The 24,081-nt window shown below is 39.9% G+C and overlaps 1 protein-coding gene across 1 annotated transcript; it reads right to left on the bottom strand.

Annotated features, from left to right (window-relative positions):
- Window positions 1-331: 331 nt before the first annotated feature.
- On the bottom strand, window positions 332-19,543 carry LOC122837377 (BTB/POZ domain-containing protein KCTD16-like). Its single transcript, XM_044127701.1, has 2 exons — window positions 18,420-19,543; window positions 332-2,556 (listed from the first exon to the last, which is right to left on the bottom strand). Exons 1-2 carry the CDS (start codon window positions 19,213-19,215, stop codon window positions 2,102-2,104), a joined length of 1,251 nt encoding a protein of 416 aa, XP_043983636.1. The 5' UTR covers window positions 19,216-19,543; the 3' UTR covers window positions 332-2,101.
- Between the last annotated feature and the right edge of the window lie 4,538 nt (window positions 19,544-24,081).

The raw sequence follows: 24,081 nt of genomic DNA, 5'->3' as shown, positions 1-24,081 counted from the left end.
TGCTGCTTTTGTATTTACTTGGATTATCTTGTTCTTTTAATTATAATCGTAGACATATGTGTGATAGAAGTGTGACAGATAAATAGCAAAAACAGGAGAAAAAATATATTCTGTAAAGGAGCATGTACTTTTCAAAGCATTGATTCTTGTTTTTAGTTTTTCTCATTTTCTCAACATGCACAGCATCTTACAACAGCGCCCTTTTGCGTTTGAGCGTTTCCAGATTTTGTGGTGTTACAATCACAAAATTCAAAATATTTTATTGTGAATTTATGTGAAACCAACACAAAGTAGCGAATAAATGTAAAGTGAAAAAAAAGCGATGGATCATTTTTGAAATTTGAATCCCCCTTCATTTACTCTGATACCGTCATTCATTATTTAATTCCCATATTATTACATGCGAACTAAGCCATTTATTTTGGTTCAGGTCGCATCTGGGTTCCTCTGAAATGTGAGAGATTATAGACAATGATCAAATCAAAATAACTCAGAGGGCTCACCTGCTGACAGACATTAGTACTAAGTTCAAAGGTTACAGTAGATGTAACCTACTTAATTATTCATATCTCTGACAAATCTGGTTGAACAATCCTTTCATTCAGTCAACATATTTATTTAAACCGGAAGCAATTAATTTGTTTTCTAGACAGGACTAGTAAGAGTTCTGACTTAGTAGAAAATCTGTAGAGCAAGATAAAAATTAAACTTGGAGATAATCACCAAACAATAAATCCTCAAAACATCAGCGGAAACATTCAAAAAGCCAGACAGCGATTTGGGAATGTGCAAATAAAGATTTTTGCATCTGTTGCTGAGAAGGTTGTAAATCTTTCTACCGTGCCCCATCAGAAACAAACTCCTTGGTTAATTGAAAATAAATTTTGATCTGAATCTTTCAGGGGTATAAATATTTGTGGGAATAAACAAGGCATGAAATTGCATAATTAGCAACTACTGAATGGTTGTGACAAAACAAAAATGAAGGGATCATAAACCATCCTGCAACTTACAAGACTCTCTCAGTGGTAGAAGCAGCCGCTTTTCTGATGTCCAGTAGCCAATAGCTGTGCTGTCGATCTAACTTTAGGTTGTTTTTAAACAGAAATAACATCAAAATAACTTTTGATGCCATGCTTGGTGTATAATTACAGCGGAACTAAGTTGCAAAAACCTGTAGCCATCGCACCTCCCCTGTGGACCCTTATACCTCAAGTTTCTGTACTGATCGAAACATAATAAACCACTTTTACAAAGACCAAGAAGGTTCACATTTTCACATAGCATTCTAACCCATTTATTTTGTCTTTTAGCACATTTACAGTCAGCGAACCCACCAATCCCATTGCCATTTGCTCTACCTACACAAAATCTTTTCACCAAGACAACATCAGACAAAAAGTATTACAAACAGATCAAGGCAGTGCTTACCTCAGTACATTAGTCTCACCCACCAACACTCTTTTCACCCATCAGACAAAAACAGTGAATTGAGATTTTGTTTGATATTGCATAATTATGCTTAGGGTGAGATGACATGCAGTGCTGTTGCCGAAGCATACTTAACATGTTTGGGTGTCAGAGAGAGAGAGACAGAGAGAGAGAGAGAGAGAAAGAGAGAGAGAGCTCAGTGAACTATAGTGATAATGTGCTGCCAGCTCACCGCACCATCTGGGTACATCCGCTTTAAAAAGCAGCCATTGTGGGCGACTGCACATGCAGAATGTGGTAGGTTGGTGAACTGAAACGATGTTTCCCCTGAGGTCGCTTGTTGTCAGTGATGCTATGACCTGGAGTATACCTTTCTTTCTTGTCTCTACACGGAGAGAGCAGGACGTTTTGTATAGCTAAGTCTCAGTCTGAGTTTCACGTGTGCATATCATTCACAACACTGTGCAAAGGTTACAGATAAATAACTCACACTGCTTTGTATTTTTGTGTGCTTTGCAATCCATCCTGGCAGGATAGTCATATTCTCTGGTACAATATGTGCCTTAGAGTGTGCAGTGTATCGATAATGCATTGTAATACTCTTTACTGGCGGTGATATGACTCTATAGCACCATCTTGCTGTCTTTACTTCCCCCTGTCTTGCTCATTTTTAGAGTCTGTACTTTCTTAAGAGCTCGGATTGCCACATGTACTTCCTCTCCGGGAAGCGATCGGGAATCCTAATGCGCCGGAAGTCCTGAATGCATTTCTGCAGCTCCTGCTCCGGAGTCATCTTCTCTTTGTGTGCTTTCCTCTTGGCGGCGTCTCGCTCCCGCACGCCGAAGGTCCTCACGCGCAGCATGTCCGTCTTGCGGCGCATCTCGGCCTGCTGCTGCAGCATGAGGGCTGGGCCTTTGGGCACAGGTCGGTCCAGGGTCTGGATTTTGGACTGACGGCTCACGGGCGCGTGGATCACGGTTCCCTGGGGGGTGCTGGCCTCCGACTGGGTCTCGGAGCAGGAGGTGGAGAGGTCGTTGAAAGAGGTGCCACTCTCACCCTCGCGCTCACTTTTGTGGCTCTTGCAGCAGCAGTCACAGTGAGAGGACGACCACCGTGAAGGCCCACCTAGGACAAAGCATGCAAAGCATTTGTTCAATTAACTGCTGGCTGTTACATATATTTATATTCACATTTTGAGGCTTTACAACCACAATTTCTAATGCATTTCATTGTTGTTTTAGGTGATAAACCAACACAAAGTAAAGCAGTAGAAAAAATATAAACTGTAAAACCATCAAGATATAGTCATCTACCTAAACCTGGAGGAGATGCAAAGAGCCACAGGTGAAAGAATCTGCAAGGAGAGTCACTGATTCCATATATCTGGCTGCTATGAATATGTAACAAGACAGAAAAGCAAGAAAAATCCTGTTTGCAATCAGCTTCATGCCAGATATTCAGCAGTCAGCTATTTGATTCAGGTGTGTTGGAGAAACGATGCATCGATATGTTGCAGGACATCTCAAGGACTTGACTTGGGCCTCCCTGATTTAGATCAAGGCCTGTGTGGCATAAATAAATGTTTTGCAAACTCGACGCGCTGCTGCTAGTCTTGGCCAGGATTCTCTTGTTAAAGAGATTTTTAATCTCAGTGGGATTCTCCTAGAGACATAAAGGTTAATAATAAATAATGAGTTTGTCCCAAGGTTCAGACCTTGATCCAACGCAGATTCCCTTTGACTGCAACAAAAATCTGGCACAAAAGTCAACACATCCTTCAAGACTTGCTGCTGTAATTAGAGCAAATAAATGCTCTACAGACAGCTTTTGTGTTGATTCCCTAGAATACAAATGCAGAGCAAACTTCTCCAATTTTGAAATTCTGAAATTAGTATTTTCTTTCCACTTCACAGTTATGCACTTTTCTTGCTGGTCTATGACACTGAATGTCAACACAGTTCATTTAAATTCGAGGTTTTAATGTACAAAAAGAAAATGCCAAAGGCTTCATCTGATATTTATGGAACAACAATGTCAGATGATTGTATGTGCAGATATTGAAGGGGTTCAGCAGTTTGAACATCTGATTGCTCGTGTGATATTCGGTGATTAATCCCCCCCAAAAGAGCTAGTGAGCTGTGCATATTGCTCCCTGTGATAAGTCGACCCCTCCAGAGCTCAAACAGCTCAGCACGGCTTGCTGAAAGATCTTTCCCATTTCCCACGGCAAACCTCGCCTCAGAACCAGCGCAATCTGCTCTGCCGTCCCGGTTTCTAATTAGACCTGTAGCCGCACCGCCAAGGCAGAGGCACGTTAGCTTAGTCACATGAGCCAAAACTAATGTGCTTTCTACCTTTAGGGAGGCCCCAAGGTAAAGAAAAAAAATTATAATAATAAGGACTTAAAAAAAACAGGCTAGCATCTTGCAGGCTAGAGTGAAAGCGAAAGCATTCGGCAGCTGAGCCTGAGGGTCTCCTGGTCTCTCTGAGTTTGGATAAATCGGTACAAGGAGAAGATTCCAGCTGCATTTTTTTTCTCTCTTTTCTTGTACCTTCCTTTCGTCTCATCTCACTTACTCCTACACAGCTAATTGCGGGGCAGACATACTGTACAGTACAGTGCTGCCTGCTGGCTAGAGTAAAGTCACTGGCACTGTCTTTCTTTTCCCCAAAATAACCAAGATCGCTTAGATCCGCTTGCAGTCGGAGATGTGCTGCGGAGGTAGTAGATCTGCTAACTGTATGTAAACAGAAAACACAAACTCTGAAGACCTCTTAATAGCTTTTTTTTTTCCACTAATGGGATGATTCAAACTCAATAGCAGAGACATCTCAGGGGTGGAGCAATGATTCGTCCATTGCCTCCGTCCAGCACATGCACCAATTTAAAACGGGCAGAGTTCAAGGGGGATTTTAACCTCTCTGCGCAGACTATAATAATGACCTTATCTCAGCTGCGATGATTGCACTGAGCTGATATAGTCGGAGAGTCGCTAACAGCTTTTTAATGGCTAATCCATGAGTAAAGAGGCCAATCAGCGCACCAATTTCCCCCCGCAGAAAATGAATCTGGCTGAATCCGGCAGCAGACGAGCAGCGCAAATGGGAAATGGATGCAGGCGCTTCAGTAAAGGAGGATCAGGAGCAGGAGGAGGCGGAGGCAGAGGCAGAGCATTGTTTCTAAATGGATGGATGCTGTAGTCCAGAGGGGCAGCCCGATTAGGAAACGAGCCAACACCCAATAATAGCAACTGAAAAAATTTCCAGGCCATGCAAGAGATTGAGTAATTAGCAAGGCAGTGAAAGAAAAGTACCTGGAGGTCTTATTTTAGTGATGGAAAATCACATATTAAAACACAAATTTTGTGTTATGTAATTTTAGTGGGGGGGGGTCCCAAGACCAATCACTTTGGCTGTAATCTCAGATCTTAATGAGATTTTTACGGCTATTAAGGGCTGTTTTCTGCAAGTCATTGTTAGGAAAAACCAAATGAGGCAATTTTTATAAGATCAGACATCTCTTTTTGTCCCTGCATTCATCAGCAATCAGAGGCGCTTAGCAGCTGCCAAACTCCCTGAATATTCAAACGAGTAATTCAAAGAAAGAAATGAGAAGAGCTGATAAGAAGAGAGCAAATTGCAGTTTTTAAAAAAAGGAAGACCAAGTGATTGTGACTTAAAACATTTAAGTAAAGCTTTTATTCCTGGTCCACAAGGCAGCAGGAAGAACTAAAAGAGCTTCAAATCAGAACGTCAGCAGAACCAAAATAATAAAAAAAGCTAATACAGATACAAATGTATCCGGTTTTGCTTTTGAAAAGCATGCCAACAAAAATCTGACGCAATTCATTTCCAGTGAAGAGTTAAATAAAACAATTAAATATTTCTTTCTGTCAGAACAGTCATAGTAAAACCCTTAAAACACTAAAGAAATCAGTAGATCAGTGATGTTTTGAAGCTTATTCCACAAATGGGAAACAAAAATTTTAAATGTTTTACCGACTGGTAAAATATTTTTTTACCAGTTAAATGTTATTTATTTAAAGTTTTTTTTTTATTTAGACCAACTAAATAATAAAGCAATACAAGCTAAGTAATAAAAAAATACTGTTTAGAATAACAAGGTATTGCTCTGATTTAACGAGATACATCCAAAAAGTACAAAGTCTGAGAGCTTGCAATTATTACGAAGCGAATACGCTTTGCAGCGGCCACTTGCAAATATTGGGTTTGACCTCTGTTTCCCTTCAGAATTGCAATAATTCTCTGTAGCATAGATATAACAAAGTATCAATACTCCTCAGCTGCACATCCATGGTGTTGATCCCCCTCTTACACCACATCTCAAAGGTGCTCTATTGGATTAAGATCTGGTGACTGGAAGCCTCCAAGGTGAAGTCACTGTCATGTTCAAGAACCCAAAGTGACATCACTCAGCATAAGTGATGTGTTGTATTATCCTGTTAGTAGGGTTGGATAGGCACACCTTGATTAGCAATAAACATAATCAGCAGTGATATAGTAACGTGTTGCTTAATTTGTACAAATAGGCCCAAAGAGTGAAAAAAAAACAAACAAATTCCCAAAAACGTCAAACCGCCACTGTGATCCTGAACCATTGATGCACAGCAAATTGGATTCATGCTTTCCTGTTGTTTACACCAAATTCTGACCCAACGAACAAAAGGTTGTAGCTCAAATTGAGAAGAGACAACCACTTTCCAATTTATTACTGTTCAATACTGGTGAGCCTGTGCGAATTAGAGCCTCAGTTTCCCACTCATAGCTGGGAGAAATTGCCCACAGAGTGGTTTTCACTACTTTAGTTTATATACTTCAAAGTTCACAATGTTGTGCATTTACAGATGATATTTTGTTGATATGCTAATACTTTTTTTTTTATCATTTTGGAAGCAGTCCTCCCATTGACACATTGTATCCCCAAGGTTCAACAACACAAGTAAAGGCGACTGTATGACCTGGAAGGTTACAAATGAGCTGCACATCAGAACTAAAAATGTTGTCAGAGTTTAGTGTGATAGTGCAAGGACTGTCCTTTTCACATGGTAACATAAGAAGGTCATTTACCCAACTCATTTTGTAAAAATAGGGAATAATATCAGGCCTACGACACTTCCTTGGGGAACACTTTTAGATATTGCAAGGCATTGTTCTCCTTTTTAAGATAACACACCAGGTTGTGTTAGACAATTTCTAAATCAGTTCAGAACCAATTTTGAGGGGAAAAAAAAAACTATTGTCAGTGATTTGTATTTCTAATTTACAGAATCAAAAGCTTTAGCCAAAGAATGCTGTACAGTGCTGTTTATTTTTTAACAACTTCATGATAGCATTTGTAGTAACCATCGCTGATGTAAATCTAAAACCCAGGCAAGACGGAGAATAATACAGGCAAGTTTGCAATACCCAACTTGAATAAATAAATCCCAAAGCATCCAGAATTTGAATCCGTTGCTGAATAAAAGATGAAGAGTTGCATCCTTCTCTTTAAACAAGTGGGTGTGTTCACTTTACTATCTTTTCAGGGAAGGTATTGATTGAAATGTGTTTTTCTCAGCTCCGTTCAGCCTGTCTGAGAGATCTGATTTCCTCTACATTAACAGACTGAGGCTGTGTGTCTGAACTCCTTATAAATAACACAGATGGAGTTGAGCTCAGCACAGAGCATGTCTCACGGGTTATCCCCCAAAACTATCCCCCGCCCTCTCCACCCCAACAATGACAGCGGCGATGTTTGTCCTCATCGTGCCCGAGAGAGATCAGTTTTGTGGAGACGTGGCTGCTTGTAGATTTTAGAGGCTCTAATTGGTAGAAAAGTAGGACACGATGTGGACTGAAGGCAGAGTTCTCTGACAAATTCAGATGTAAAATGTCACTGAGTTTATTTCCCAGCATCCATTTTTCTGTATGATTTGAGCTTCTTAACTGACTCATTCAAGGCACCTCTACACATTATTTTGATAATCTTAGAGGGACTTTTAGCACTTGAAGCTGAAACCAGATATTTGCATTCATAAGCTGTACAAAATATGCATAATCTATTAATTCTCACTGTCTGACATTAAATCAGTATACAGACTAATATTTGAGAATACATTTATTATTTTTTCCAAATTGAGACGTTGACATTAAATCACTGTGCCTTTCATCTATTTGGGAAAGACTAGACAGTGACGTAAAAGCTTAGTACAGTTTTGATTAGGAACATTTGAGATAATTGGAGGCACACCTGCAGATACATTTCAAGGCGACACCTCTATCAAACTGCTTTCTCATCTTACATGGAAAATTTGAAAGAAATCGGTCGAGGCATCAAGAAGGGATTTGTGAGTCTGTAAAAGAATTTGGACACAATTTCAATCTGCTTACGGAAATTTGTAATTTTGCGTCCCAAAGATAAACAAAAACAGAAAACCTTGTGAAGATGTTGTTTGAAACTGGTAGATGAGCGTCATTATTACTGGTTTAATGAGTCCTGTGTCCTCATGGACTGAATGACACACTGAATGTCACGAAGAGGACATTAAATCAACATAAAAAGTGAAGACACAGTTTACAAAGACTCTCTTTTTATGGAGAAATGCACTGTGGTCTGACAAAACTAAAATTGGAGTGTAAGACAATAAAGATTGTTATTATACCTGGTATAAACAGGGAGAAGCTGGTAAAGCTGTAAATAACAAGAACAAGGATATGTAATGTATTATTCTTTTGTTATTTTGCTGCAGCACAGGTTTGTACACAGAATAAACAAAGAAAGATGATTATGCAGAAATACTGAAGCAGTTCTTTGAGGCATCAGCTAGAAAACTGAAACTTAGACAATGACCCAAAGCATACCGTCAGATGAGTTCAAAAGTGGCTTGAGGGCATCAAAGTTATTGTTTTGGTTGGTCATCTCTTGTTCTCGGTCTAATAGAAATGTGGATGGCAGCACTGCAAAGCTTTGTAAGAAAGATGACCAAAAAAAACATACTCTGTCAGGAGGAATGGGCCAACGTTTCAGTAAACTATTGTTCTGGAAGGATAATCAAAGTTTAAAGCCAATGTTAGCAAATACCAAGAAAATTTATGTACACTTCAAAGGAAGTTTAGATATATTCATATTCTGACATTTACTAAATATGATAAACTGAATTGACCTAAAACATTAAACACAAAGTCTGACTTATTGTCTGTCAGGGAGAAAGAAGAGTAATGCTTATTTTAGAAAGTGAATGTCATTATCTAGTTGCAGCTGTAAGGTTTTATTTTGTTTTAGACTCAAGTGACCCAAAGCTGCCTCCTTCCTAAATATGATTTCAGACAAAGTGTGAACTGTAACCCGAGTCAAAATTCATGAGAATAACTTTTAATCTAAAAAAAAAAAGAGCATTTTACATCTATGCTGCCTGAGTGTAACAAAAAAACCCAACATCTAAGCGACATGTCTTTTCATTACTGTCTGTTTGCCTGTAACTCAGCCTAACCCAGTGAGACCGAGCAGTTTGAATTATCTTGAAGTGCTTCAGGTGCTGCCTGGTCCAGGCGCAATATCATTTTCTGGCCAAGACTTTGTGAAATAAACAAAACACAGGGAAAGCTCCCGACCTTATTTGGGGGGGTGGGGGGGGGGAGAAAGTAATCTACATGTGCAATACATCAAGGCTAAATGCAAGTTGATTGAAAATACATGCAGCCTGTCAGCGAGTACATTCTGATGCTGCTGACCAAATATTCCTTAATCTTCCGCCGCCTCGAGGGAAGAATAGCTTACATGCTTGTTAACTCACAAATGAGGCCAGTGTGCCCTTGCAGCACAAAAAGGGCTTGTCTTGCAAACGTGGCGACTGTCCCTACAGCGGGAGGGAAATCCATTTTACAGAGACTCGCTTCATCACCCGATGTCCAGCCTGACTGATGACTACAGCTGTTTTCTTGCCATGCAAAATAATGCGTTTTTGAATTTGCCAATAATGATTGCTTCCATGTAGAGCTTCGATGTGAAGGAGCTGGGGGAAAATTAAGCAAAGTGCTCTGGTGCCCCCATGAAAATCACCTGATCTAACTCAAGGTTACCGGTCTTGTACGCTCCAGGGTACGTCTTGCATTGACTGTTACCCGTGAGGAGAGCGACAGCTCCACCGGCTGAGTATTAATGACACGCGAACGTTGTCAAGAGGGTGCCGATCTGATGAGTGTCACCCTGACCGAGAGATGAACAAGCAACGCAGGCAGATTGAAGCATCCATATCATCCTCTCTCTCTCTCTCCTGACCCTGAGCCACACCGCCCCTCGGCACAAGGCCTGATTAGGATGGAAAGAAAGGTGTTCTTATCATCCTCTAAATTATGCCTCAAGAGGGTCATCTGGAGAGAAGGAGTAATCATTCTCCTTAGAGCTGTCGTTATAGGGAAACCTCTATATTACACTACCCCACAATAGTATTTACCTCAGGAAGCACAAAACTTTGGGGAATAGACAAACACAAAGTAGGGCTGGACAACAAATCAATAATATCATGCAATAGACACATAAATAGTCAATACATCTTAAAGAATATTCAATAAATTCACTGAACTCAGATCCAGCGTTCTGGTTGATGTAGCAAGAGGAAATGCTTCAGCACCAACAAAGGTGGGTGGCGTCACCTAACTCACTCTTTGGTCACCTAGCAACATCTTGCTGAGTAATTTCCACAGCAGTAGTTTAAGGTTTTGCCACCATTAATAAAAATTTCATTTTAAGGCTTCCGATACTTTTGTTAGAGCACATTAGAGAACAAACAGCATCATGAAGACCAGGGAGCACAGTAGAAAGATCAGAGACACTGCTGTGAAGAAATGTAAATGTTTAGTCCGTCATGTGAAATGGGTAAGAGTACGGTTCAAATGCAAAACTACCAAGTGATGCCCATCCACCTAAGCTGACAGGCATACTGTAGGACTAAATCTAGTTGAGAATTTGTGGCAAGATATGTTCTCCGTACATTCTGGAAGCATTTTAATAAGAATAATGAAAAGAGGATGCTGTTTAGCAGAATCAACAGAAAAAAAAATAATGCTTGTTAAATTTCAGTCTTTTGATATTAAAATCTGGAAGAGGTCGTTCTTTCTGCTTGCTATTGAGAAGAATCAGTAAAACAATTATCTAGGTAGTCACTTGGAGACAACTCAGTCCTTCAGAGGGAGCTCTAGAGGTGAAGAGCGAGGTGGTTTTATGACAAGACATATTTTCCATATTCTGACTGAGCTGGAGCTATTTTACAGAAAAACTACTGTAGGTAGCCTACCAATTTTAATTTATTGACCTGCTAGGGGCATGCCCTAAAAACTTTCCACTGTAATTGATTTATTCATTTCAGCTTGTGGCTGTAATGTGATAAACTGAGACAAAGATCTGGGTATATGAATACTTTTGCAAAGCACTATATAGATGTTCTGTTAATTACCCATTTAATGCAGCCACCCCAACCCCCCCAAAAAAGCTCCAATCTACAAAAGTCTCTCCCGCTGTCTTCAGAAAACACTCAGCATGTAAGAAGATTCTCATCTAAGCAGCCATTAAGTGCATCTGGAGTGATTATTATGGTATTGTGTGTCAGATCCAGGAAGAATACCTGCCTCTGATTGCTACAGGGTACAAAAATAGCAGAAGGGACAATAATATTAAGTGGGAGGCATGCTGGAGATTTTGATTGGTGGAAGGTTGAAATTAAGTGAGAGTTTAATCTCTTATTCCCTTTCATATTTGAAATGTTGCTTTTTTTTTAAGTCTTACTTTGTTAATCTGTCAAAACTGCACTTTTAATTAAGAGTCAACTGTCTTACGGGATGCAGAGAAGACAAGAGGCAATTAAAAATAGTGTAAAAGGAGAGCTTTTTTTAAGGTGGGGGAATATTTCATCTTTAGTTTCTGTAATCATACTTATGAATAAATTATTAAGTATTTCAGAAAAAACACACAGCTGATTACATTACAATGAATGTGCTAATTGTTTAGGGTTATGCAAATGTGAACATGCAACAGTAAAACTCTGTGTGCATTTCATTGTATAGCTTCAAGAACTAGATTTTTCTTTATATATAGCGGTTTCTTTCTAATAAATTGATTTCTTTCCAGAGTTGGGCCAGATTGCCTACTTTAGATTGATGAGGTGCAAAGACGTCGACACACATTTCTCCTCCTACTGCCAACCATTCCTCTGCAAAGGTGTTATTACGGACATAAATGAGTTATTCACAGGAACATCATTCGTCTCTTGTAGGTATTGCCAATCTGCACTCCAACCAGGCTCTGTGAGAGCTCAGCAACGGGCCATCCTCTTCCTCATTTGGACCCAAGCAGCAGATTACTCTCCCTGTCCCTCCCTGTTGTCTTGTTATCACTGTTCAGAAGCAATTATGGCCACACATCACCGGATTGTGGACCAAACTGAAGGCTCTGGATTTATTTTAACAAGCACATCCAGGAACCCTTCTCTATCCAACAGTACATTTGTCCCACTCTGACTGCGGCTGACTGTCAGAGTCTGAGATGATTTTGCCTCTGGAGTTACAGGTTTTCGGGGTCTAACATTGATTTCTGTCGCTTTGACAAGGAGACTGTAAGTTCAGACGAGGTTATGGACTTATTTCATGCAAGATGAAAGCTAGTTGTAAACCAATGAACCAAATTAAAGTTCTCCTTTTGTGCGAGACGGTTTTCAGTTTGAAATCATTGAGCAGAAATAGGTTCAACGCTCTGTTGTGTCTCAGTGAGAGCAGGAGAAGAAACTCTGGAGCTGAATATTGCCTTCATGTCGCATCTTTCCTCAGAGATAGCTTTCAACCACAACTAAATACAAGCTGGAATCTTTAATGCGTTAATAACAACAATAAAGATGGACTTTTCCAATCTAAAAACATATGCAGCATTGTTTTGGAATACAATTTTTTTGTAAGTACTGCAAATATTCAGTCCTGACTATTTCAGCTAAATGCAAATGATTAAGCCATATTAATAACATTTAGCTTAATCTCAGTTTGGAATTTTTTTGGACAGTTAATGTTGTGTTAAAACTACAAAATGTTTTTTTTGAGCCGGGCCTGGAGCGTTTGCATGTTCCTCTTTTGCATGTGTGGATTGTCTTAGGTACCCCAGCTTCATGTCAGAGTCCAAACACGTGACTTTTAAGTTACTGTAAATCACCATGAGATATGAGTGTGAGCTTGGATGGTTGTTTTTCCTGTGTGTCTCTGTGTTGCCCTGGCGACCTGTTCAAGGTATACCCTGCCTCTTCCCCACTGACAGCAGGAAATAGATAATGGTCCCCCATGGCACTGTATGGACCAGCAGATATGGAAGAATTGGTGTTTTTGAGCAGATCCTTTTTTCAATCTTCTCTCATAAGAGCCCGAATATGGTGTTATTCAAATAACAAGAGGCCTTAGTGCACTATCTGGATTTTTGTTTTGTTTTGCTGCCATTGTGAAATGTGCTCCTCAGTCTGTTCGATTCTTTCTTTCATGTAACACAAACAGCTCAAGTCAATCCTGAGCTGTTTCGCTTCCATAAAGAATGTTTATTGGTAACTATGATGATGCACCGTCTACCAGGTGTTTTTGGTACTGATTTATCAGAAAAATGTAAAACACAAGCTCTTACCCTTATGAACTGCTCACTGTGCAGATATGTTTTACTTCTGCTTTCAGTAATTAAATATATACACATACACATTTATGGCACTGAAAGTCTAATTTATCTAACTGAAATAAAAACTACTTTTTGGTAAAGTATGCTGAGTAATTATAGAAAATCACTTTAAACTTTTGCTTGCCTAAAAGGTTATAAAGATCCAGCTGTTAGGTGCAGGTTGAAGCATGGCCAGCTTCATATGAACCACAGACAGTTAATTTTGAACCAACCAACAAGCAGAAAAAACAAAATGATCTTTTTTTATGTTTACTTAGCCTCCTGTGCTGTTTTATTTTCTGGAGTGTGCTAAGAGCTCAGTTACCAGGCCTTTGTTCTCTCTTCATTCACTAATCATCTCGCCTCTGTCCCTCGCTTCTCTTCTGCTCTATCAGTCCACATATTCCCTGGTTTCTTTTGTCCCATGCTACGTCTGTCTTGTGTTATCACTCCTCACACACTTGGAACACACAAGGTTTTGCACAGACAGTGCCGATTCCACTTACATAGTTTTATATTTTAAATACTGATGTTGTTTAAAAGTGTCTTCATTTTGACTGTACTGTATTAAATTGTAGCTCTATAATGGCTCAACACCACTGAAAATGAGAGTTCTCTCTATTTGGGCTCTCTGAGTAATAAATAACTAAGAGAAAAACATAAATAGACGTCTTTGTGTTTGTGCATCTCTGGGTCTAGTTTTTCTTCTTCTTTGGTTCTGAATCTGCCTTTAGTATCCGTTGGATAGCCCGGGTCCACAACAAATCTCCAACCTAGATAACTACCATATTTTCTAATCATGATAGACTGAGCTTCTGTAATACTATAATTATATATTCTTCTATTTTCTAAGCCGTTTATTCAGTTCATTCTAATTTGGTCTGAGTACTTGCTTGAATTATTATAATTCATCTTGCCCATCAGTTGAAAAGGCTCCTACATTATGTTGCTCCTGTGACCCCTTGATGAGAGTGCCCTTTTGTTCAAATTCTCCCTTTTTTTTCTCTCTTTGTCTGAAACAAAAGAATACTTTCAACAGGGTTTGAGAAACGAACCAAAACCTTGAAAGTGAAGACCTGAATGCCTGAACAGAGAACACACCAGGAAGAAAAGAACATGTACAGTGCAGCTTTATGCAAAATGTCCACAGTAATGTGGAGAATCTGTGGGGCTGTGGTAAACTACTGATGCATTTAGCAAGAAGAGCAACATGAATGATGCAAAGGAACCGGCAGGCTGGAAGAAAACTCTCTCACTTGGCTCATTTTAGAGTATCATATTCCATCCATATGAGTTGGTGTTTGGATGTTTGCATAGGTAAGGGGGTTGAGCAAAAAGGAGTTCAATGTTCTGCCAAAAGAAAACAACAAAACAATGATAAGGCTTACGATCTGGTTCATCCCCCTCCTCCTAATATTTCTGTTTGTCTGCTTGCATTGTTTCATCAAGACTACCTGCTCTAGGCCTTCCAGTGTCCCACATTCACCATGGGTTTACGGTATTAGTTCTGATGGTGGATTCAGGCCGCGGTGATGCTATGAAGCAAGGTCCTCTCACGCCTGCCTGCTTTTGATGTGTCTATCCATCAAGCTGACAAGGTCTCCGTTTTTCGTAAACATTCATGTTTCCTCTAAGTGTAACCCTCTTCTAATGAAAAACAATTCTCTCCTCTCTTGAGTCTGTTTCATCACCTAAAATATTCTCCTCCCACCGCTTCCTCACACTAGACGAACTTTCCTGTCTCATCCTTACTTTCATCTATTTTTGTTCCCTCTCCCTCTTGCTTCTTTCTGCCTCAGTTCCCTCTCCACGTGGCGAAGTCTCATGCAACTTTTACTCCCTCATCCAGCCATCCACTTCCTCTACAGCCTTTTCCCTTCTTCTCCTCGGTTCCTCACAGCTTCTTTGGCTCTCGTCTCCTCTTCGTCCCGCTTTGCTTGTCGTGCTGGACTGTAGGGCCCTCTCATCCTCCCCCTGACTTCATCCCAGGGCGATGTTTGTTAACAGAGAAAGAGGAGAACACCTACACTCTGTGCTGTGCTTGAGAATAATGAATGACTCAGGAAATCCCATCCAGAGTGGGTTATTTCAGAAAGTCAAAGCAAAGCACTTGGCGAAAAAAATTGCACAGTGTGAAAGACGGTCCTACCCTCCGACTGTAGCCTCTACAGATTGTTAAAATCAAAATGTTTTGCATTTTGTCACAATCTTAAATGTTTTTATTAGGATTTTGTAAAGCATAAAGAAGTCCACACAAGTAGAAGGTCGACTCAATCTCAAGTCTTCTTCATCCTCTAATAGGTTATCTTCCAGGAGTGCCCTGCATTTAGCTCCATCCATCCTCCCATCATCAATCTTCTGAAGAAATACAACCCCACAGCATAATATTGCCACCACCATGTTTCACCATAGGGATAGTGTTTTCAGTGAGATGTGTAGTGTGTGCAGTGCACAGCTTTCTCACATTTGTTGGACTGGATTCTTTGGCGTATCACAGCAAAGGACACTGACTATAAGTTTAATCCACATTTACTAGATTTAATTAGTCAAAAATGTCTTCCTTCGCCACAGTTATACACTACTTTGTGAAATATATTTAATTGCAAATCCTCTCTGCAATTTTAATGTGTGCTACTTTACAATAACGTAGGACAATTTTAATGCAATATTTGGCAGTATATCATTTTAACTAACATGCATGCATAGATGTATAAATTGACTTTCACTGCCTTTAGTCTACATATTTAATGTACAATTTTAATGGCCACAATGAGGGGGGAGGACAATGTGATAAAGGAAAAGAAAGAAAAGCGTCAGAATAAAGTGAGCTAATCGTAACTGCAATATTCAATAATGGTTTCACAAATACATGTTTGTTTGTTTGTTTTTATGTCGGCAGCAGAAAATCCCAGAACAACACTCAAAAGTTTGTGGTGCCAATGTGACAAAATGTGAGCATACACTTGTTCAAGGCTTTTCTAAAGGGAGCCATTCAGAACAATTCAGGATGATGAGCAAATTGCTTTTTAATTGCCCATATGTCTCGGCAAAGGAACGAGCCAGATTTGCTGCTAATTAAAATATCAGCTGATCCACGGTCTTTGTTTCTAAGTAAAACTGACTCAGAACCACGCATGTTATATCTCTTTCTCCTCTGTTTTGCTGCCCACTGGCACTATGTTACTCATAACCCAGAGGCTGTCGGGACCCGAGCAGTAAGTTGTATTTACGCATGACACATGTGTACTTGAAGTGTGGTGGCATTGTGATTTAACTTCCTTGGGGGGCCGTGAATAAGTCTGCCTCTAATCTCCTGACTTCGGACAGAAGTTTGCAGAAAGCCGCTGAAAGGGATTTAAACATTTACAGGGAATGGGGTTAGGGAGGAGGAGTTTGCCTTATTTTTTCTTCTATTTCCCTCCATTGTTGTGTTTTTGTATGGCAGATTTTTCAATTTATTGCAAATTGACTCACAGGTTGTCATTAACCTGTCAGGGAAGGGAAGGACAAATTAATTTATCAATTATGTCAATAAGTATTTTATACATTGATTTTGTTTGCTAAACATAGGACAGGAAACAGGATTAATAGAAATAGTGTAACATGTTTCTAATAGTTTACTTACATAAAGAGGTCAAATTTTTTTTTTGAAATATAGAATTTTAAAATTATGGACACTAAATTTTGTGTGAGTTAAAAGTATGTTCCAACATATCTAATGTAAGTACTTTAAATTATGAAACTACAGACTACTAGAATATATATATTTTTTTTAAATCCCTGATTTTTTTTCTTATCAGTGCAAAATTTCCATCTTGATTAAATTACAGAACCTCTGCTCTGGCTTAGCTTTTGATGTGCCATCACAAATCTTCAGGCGCATCTCAGAAAATTAGAATATCATTAAAAAGTTCATTTATTTCAGTAATACCAAAAGCAAAATTTATATACTTTATTGCACTCAGAGCAATATATCACATATACTTCTATCTGGCTTTACATAAATGGCTGAAGGGTAACAGAGATCCACATTACAGTTCTTTAGAAAAGTAGAAGATTAATAGAAAGGGATTTTTAAAACAAAAATGTTATGTTGCAGCCTACGCAATCTTTGGTCAGACTGCTGACTTGACAGTTGTGCAGCAGACACTCATTGACACCCTCCACAAGAGGGTCAAACCACAAAAAGTCATTGCAAAAGGAGCTGGTTCTTCAGAAAGTGTTGTATCCAAGGCTTTTAATGGAACGCTTAGTGGAAGGAAAACATGTGGTGGGAAAAAAATGGACAAGCGAAGCCCTCAGAAGAAAAGTGAACCAATATAGATTCAAGAGTCTGGGTTGATTCACAAGTTGTATTCAGAGCTTCAAGATCCACCTGAAATTAGCATGATGTGAACTGAAACAATTTGATTCCTTTTATTAATTCACTCCTGAATCATAGACATTGCCAAAAGCATCTTAACTGGGATTAAGATTTCAATTCACTTATGAAACAGACTTCTTGTCTTGAACAAGAACAAAAAGGTTCAAAACCCAGGTTCCTTGAGGAGCCATTTCAGCTGCCTGCGCTGGTCTACTCACTTTTTTTTTCTACTTCACAAATCTCAAGTGAATGCAGTTATCTATTAGGAAATGATCAACCAGGAAACAGTACTTCAAGCAGTGTGATCAAAAATGAAATCAGCATCTCCATAAAGCTAGTCAGAAGAGGGAAGCATGCTCTAAATTTTTCTGTTCGACGGCTGCGCTGACTAATGCCCTACAGAGTGTTTTTTGGAGTATTGCCAAGAAGAAGATGAGACTAGAAACAATGCAAAGCAGATATAGGCCCCTCCTTAACACCCCAGCAGAACCACAAGCTGATCGCCTTCATGCCATGATGCAAAAGGAACCCCAACCGAGTATCTAGTGCATTGTACAAGTACATACTTGTCAGTAGTCTTATGTAATATAACATTTTCAAGTGAAACTTAATTTATCAGCTAAATGGAAATAAATAAGTGCTTTACACACATTATGTAATATTAGTAATATGTGAGTTTCATTTTTTATTTTTAATGGATTATTGAAATAAATGCCCAGCGATGAACTGAGTGTGCCCCGCCTCTGCTGCTGGAGTTAGGCACCAGACCCCTGCAACCTTGCAAGGAGGTATGGACAGCGGCTGGATGGATGGACTTAAATAAATTAACCTTTTTGACAGTATTCTAATTAATTATAATGCACTTGTATAGTCCCATCTGGCCACCTCTTACAGAACCTTCTGGTCACCTCACATCACTTAAACAGAATGGAGAATCAGATATTCACTCACGGTAAAAGATGTACTGTGTATAGTTGGACCAGACCCTGTCGTCTGCGTAATGACCCGTGGAGGACGCAGTCAGCGAGGAGTTGCAGGCCACAATGTGAAAGCCAGTCTCTGACAGCATGTCAAAAGCCCTCTCCAGGTGCTTGAACTTGAGGTAAAACCTGCAAGTGTATCGGTCCGGGGGTCTGTCCAGATCCCTGTTCTCATTCAGGGCGTCTCCAAACACCTCCTTGGCCAGTCCAATCCGGCTGCTGATGAAGATTCTGGGTAACTTTTTGGCCTTGGGGTCAGTGTGGTACTCTCTGCCTCTGAAGGCGACAGTAATGTAACCATACCTCCTGTCCAGGGAGTAAGACGGGTACAGCCTGTGGTCGCTGCTCAGCGACTCCTCTTCCCAGTCACTGTCATCCTGAAACAGCTTAGGCTCCTCACCTGACAGAAGTTTGGTCAGTTCTGGCAGCTGGAAGTACTCAGCCTCTCTTTTCAGCCTCCCTCTCTCTGGAAAGTGGTCAGGGAGGACAACCTGCTTGTCTCTGAGGTAATCCAACACATACCGGAACAAAAATCCATCTCTGTCAATAAAATACCGTCCTCTGAAATCCCGTGATAAGTCATTTGAAGACCCTTTCTTGTTAGAAAACAGCTTCCCAAGTAAGGAATTCGGGAAGCTCGTCAGGGTGGCGTGACGGGTATAATAAACCTGCCCACCCACGTTCAGCTCAACCACGTCCGACGGAGGGTTTTGCACCGAGCCCTGGTCTTTGGCGGGCTGCGTTTTGCAGTTTTCGCTCAGTGCCATTTCGCTTGCACGAAACGTCCCAGAAGTTCAGGGTGTGGGGTGCAGCTGCATGGAGCTGAGGCGCTCAAACCCAAAGCGGAGTCCCGATTCCAGACACAGTCCAGGCATCCAGCGCTTTTATGACAGAACAATCCCAAATGTACGTCTACGGTGCATCCTTCAAGTGCGTGCGTAAAAGTCAGGCATCGATTATCATAACCGGCATCATGTTACAGGCAGCCACTGCTATTTGGTCGTGGAAGTGACTTCAAATGAATAAAGGCGAACTTTCAACGAAGAAAAATATAATTTTAAGAGAACTTTCAGTAAACCTGGACCTTAGTTCAGCCTTCTTAAATGCAGGATGAAATGGAAAAGAAACTGTGAGAGCATCCTATCGCTCTCCTCCTAACTGCTGGGATGCTGAAACGCGCTCATTGGGAGGAGGATGATGATGATGAGGAGGAGGAGGCAGGAAGCGGGACTCCTTTGCGCACCAGTCTCTCCAAACTGCTGAGTACGGAAGCAGCCAAACCGGCTGAAGATTTAAGATAATGTTGTTCCAAGCTGTGACATGGAGGAGGGGAAACAAATCTACCAGTGAAGCACAGTCTTACATCATCTTAAAGGAAAATGTCACTTGCAGTCCATCAACACGAAACGGGCTGGTAGATGGGGGTGTGCATCTGTGCCGTTCCACTGTGGCCACGGGCGGCGCGGTGCGCAGCTGGCGATGAGGATTCAGGGTTGTAATAACGCGGCTCCAACATCCCAGCGGCGCGGATTTTAATCCAAGCGTTTGGTTCTTCGCGGCGCATTCATATTTAACACCTTTAGCTGACGCGCTTATCCCGAGAGAGGTTAGGTGTCACCGTCTGTGACTCCAAAACTCATCCGCTGTGACAAGTACAAGCTGCAGATCCACAGGACAGCTTTACCCTCTTCTGCGAGCAATGCACCAGTTATAAATAGGCTAAAACGAAAAAATAAATCTGACAGGTGAACTCTTGTGATGGAACCTGTCACTGAAAATTGATCCCGTCATTACGGATTTGATTTACAAAACGTAGATTTTTGGTTCATTGCAGATTGGGAACATCTCTGCTTCATGATGCTCCTCTGATAACTGCAATAAAAAAATTATACTGATACACTCCTTCCACATCTAGTCACAGACTTCAGTGTATTTCGGGGGGATTTTGCATAAAGTGAAAGCAAAATTATACAGGTCAACACATTGTCCAACCTGAGCTGTGGACATCTGCAGCTCCTCCAGAGCCACCTTTGGCCTCTTTCCTCCAATCTTTCCATTTTTAGATCAGGAACAGAGCAGTGTTCTGAGAGATGTTCAAGACTTTTGGTATTTCTAAAAGTCTAACCTTTTTTTAAAACTTCTCCACAACGTTATCTCTGACCTAAATGTTGTGTTCCTTGGTCTTCATGATGTTGTTGTTCTCTATCAGTCCTTCACAAAACATCTGGATTTATGAATAGGGTAACTTCTCCACACTGAGTTTTATTTAGTAGCACCATTGTACAGGGGCTGATAATATAGATATGCCAGGATTTTTATATTTTTATTTCATTTTGTTTAGAAAATCATGTGTATTTTTCCTTTCTCCTCCAAAATACACTCTATTTTGAGTTGGTTTATTTATTGGTCCTAATAAAATAAATCCTTATAAAATAACACTGAAGCTTGTTGACAAAAATTGAAAGGGATAGTAAAACTTTGCAAGGCACTGTGTGAGTCCCATTCTTTCACCCATGCTGCGTATATTTATGGGCAAAACCTTAATAAGCCTCATTACTGAAATACTTTGCTCTAGAATACCCAGTAAAGCGGGCAGAGGTGTGGGACTGATTGCACAGCAACTGTTAAACGAATATGTCACAGAGTCAGCAGTGCAAATCTGAAGCCAAGTGCCTCTGGGTGCAAAATCCACTTCGGATAAAAGTGAAACGCTGCATAGCTGAAGTAAAAGATTGACAATCATTTGCATACATTTTTATGTGGGTCACAAATGTGTGCAGGCACAAAATGAACACATTTAAGTGCATGACTCAATTTTCACAATCACCTGAATGCTGGCGACTTCTTTCTTTGTTTATTCTTTCTTTTTTTTCTTTGTTTTGTTTTCTGAATTTTTCTAAACCACCAGGGAGAAAAAAAAATACTCTCAATGCTTCAGCAAATTCACAGTTTGTAGCTTGTTTGATTTTTATGTGTGCGTTTGTTTGAAGATTTGTTAAAATCAGATTGTTGTTGTGCTAAGAGAAGGCATCAATGGTGGGAGAGCCCCTTCGACTCGTGGTTTGAGAGGAGGCAGCGGTCACGCTTTGCCCTGTTAATTCACTGTATATTGTGCTGGAGAGGGGTTGCTAAGCAGCCGCAGGGGACTGAGTGGGATTTAAACAGTAGGGATTTAGAGCACCAGCAAGCTCTCTGATCTCTTTTCTCCAGTGATGTGATGTTTTGCTTCTGACATTGTCTCTCTGGTACAGTAATGTTTTGACTATTTAGTGATTGTAATATTACAGCAGACGTGATAGGAAGTGTACCTCCATTACATCTGCGGCTTGTTTAAAATGCAGGACAGCTGTGACAGACTAGGATTTCATGTCCTAGATTTGGCTTCTAAATGATTCTCCTCCCAGATGTCCTATAAATCCTGTGACTTACTTATCTCACTCATCCTCCTATTAGAAACATCCTCCTGTCGTTTATTTCTTTGCTCATTGCAAAGCGATGAAGGCTGGTTTCTGTATTTTGGAGGGAGTTGAATTTCATGCATGAATAATGTAAGAGAATATGGCTCCCAACTGAGCGTGAAGTAAGAAATCTGTATTTGCTGGAACATTAAAATGGCAGCTTTGGTCTTGCAACCCCGTGCATTAAGTTGTCTATGGTGCAGCTTTGAAGAAACATTGTCCTTTCGCATGTTTACAATGTGCAAAAGCTGCATCCTTTCTGATCAATGTCAGTACTCTAAGCTGTACTCCATTGAGAAATATATTGTCAGATGAGTGAATGTCTTGTGGAAAGCTACTGCACTACTTCAAAAGCTCCAAATAATCCAAACAGGATCCTCCTCTCTGCAGAGTTATTCTTCATATTCACACACAGCATCTCTTGTCCTATTTCCTCCTCTCCCACTCACTTTTTATTCCACTCATATTTTCACACAAAAGAGACTAAGGTGCGAACTAGCATGTTTAGAGTAACACAGTGAATCTTGCTGTTTTCAGGCAGACTTTAGTTTCTGATAGAAGACAAAGTTTAAACTGATTGAAAAGGACATTTCATTACATTTTCGGCCAAATTATGCCTTATGTAATGCTATGTTAGTCATAAATTTACTTATTATTGTGCTTTCAATTTTATGTGTTGCTTGGTGCCCCTAGAGGGCAGTGTGGTCAGTATGTGAACAGATCACTCAATCTTTGAAGAATATTGAAGTACAAGGAAACTCACACTTTAAAATTTTTTTTTAATTTGAACAGATTTTCAGCTTTTCTTAAATCAACTTTAACATGAAGAGAGTATTTAAGATCAATTTTTGTAACTTGCAGAAGTATTGACTTTGCACATTTTACTACAGTACAACTACATTGATTTTATTTATTTTAGAGTTACCAACATAATTGTGAACAATTACAAACCAGAGGAGAAATTATAATTGTCTTTCAAATAAAAATCTTAAAGGTTAGTGTGCATTTATATGCAGCCTCCTTACTCTGACGCCCTAAAAATTTGATTTTGTCCAACCGATCGAATTTACAGGATAAGTCAATCTGCTTGTAATACGACCTCAGTATGAATATACAGTACAGACCAATAGTTTGGACACACAGCTGTGTCCAAACTATTGGTCTGTACTGTAGCTGTTTTTTGAAGGCCTCAGAGGTTTAGAGAACATTAGTGAACAAACATATTCATGAAGACAAAGGAACACAGTGGGCAGGACTGACATAAAGTCTTGGAGAAGCTTAAAACTGGTTTTGGTTTGCAAAATTATATCACATGTTTTGCTATTTTTTTTTATTGAAAACTGTTTAAAACCATACAGAGTCGTGTTTGCTCTCTGTTCCAAGTCACTCAGAGACACAGTAATCAAGTATTTCTAATCAAAACTTTAGCCTTATATAATAGAAGACTTACACTGTTCATCACCTCCAACAACCACACAAGCATATTACCCCCATGGTGAAATATGGTGGTGACACCATCAAGATCTGTTTTTCTTCAGCACAGCACAGGGGTTCCAGACAGATAAAATCCCTGTAGAAAACATGATAGAGGGCCAAAAAAGCTGAGACTGAGAGTGGACATTCACCTTTCAGGCAGACTTGCAATAGCTCAGACGAAGACATAATCATGTGTGAGAATGGCCCAGTCAAAGCCTTGGCCTAATTCCAACTGGCAATCTGCTTCACAAAGAAGACCTGGTAAACGTTTTAGTCTGCAGATATGGAAAGCCGGTTAGAGATGCCACCCAACAAACTTGCAGATGTAATTCCACTATTGAAGGTTGACAATTATGCTCTACTTTGTGTAGTTATATATGTGTACTACCATCCTAATAAATTATGTTTAAATTTGTAATTCTAACATAATCAACTGTGCAAAAAGGTTTTGAGGTATGGATGCATTTATGAGCTGTTCATTGGGTGCCAGTCTTTGGGTATTGCCAAACAACAAAAAGCTAGTTTTGTGTTTTGAGTTCTAATTTTACTGTTGTTGTCTGCTTGTGGAGTGCTACTTGCAGATATGCTATTGTTAATAGGTTCGTTTTGGCATTATTGTCCATTATCGCTGTGTTTGGTGTTTTTGCTTGGATTATTATCTCTAATTTCCATTTCTAGCTCTGACCCTGAATCGATCTT

This window comes from Gambusia affinis, linkage group LG09 (assembly GCF_019740435.1).
Source record: "Gambusia affinis linkage group LG09, SWU_Gaff_1.0, whole genome shotgun sequence".
NCBI classification, from domain to species: Eukaryota; Metazoa; Chordata; class Actinopteri; order Cyprinodontiformes; family Poeciliidae; genus Gambusia; species Gambusia affinis.
The sequence above is the reverse complement of the archived record's forward strand: the minus strand, read 5'-3'. Positions and strand labels throughout refer to the sequence as shown.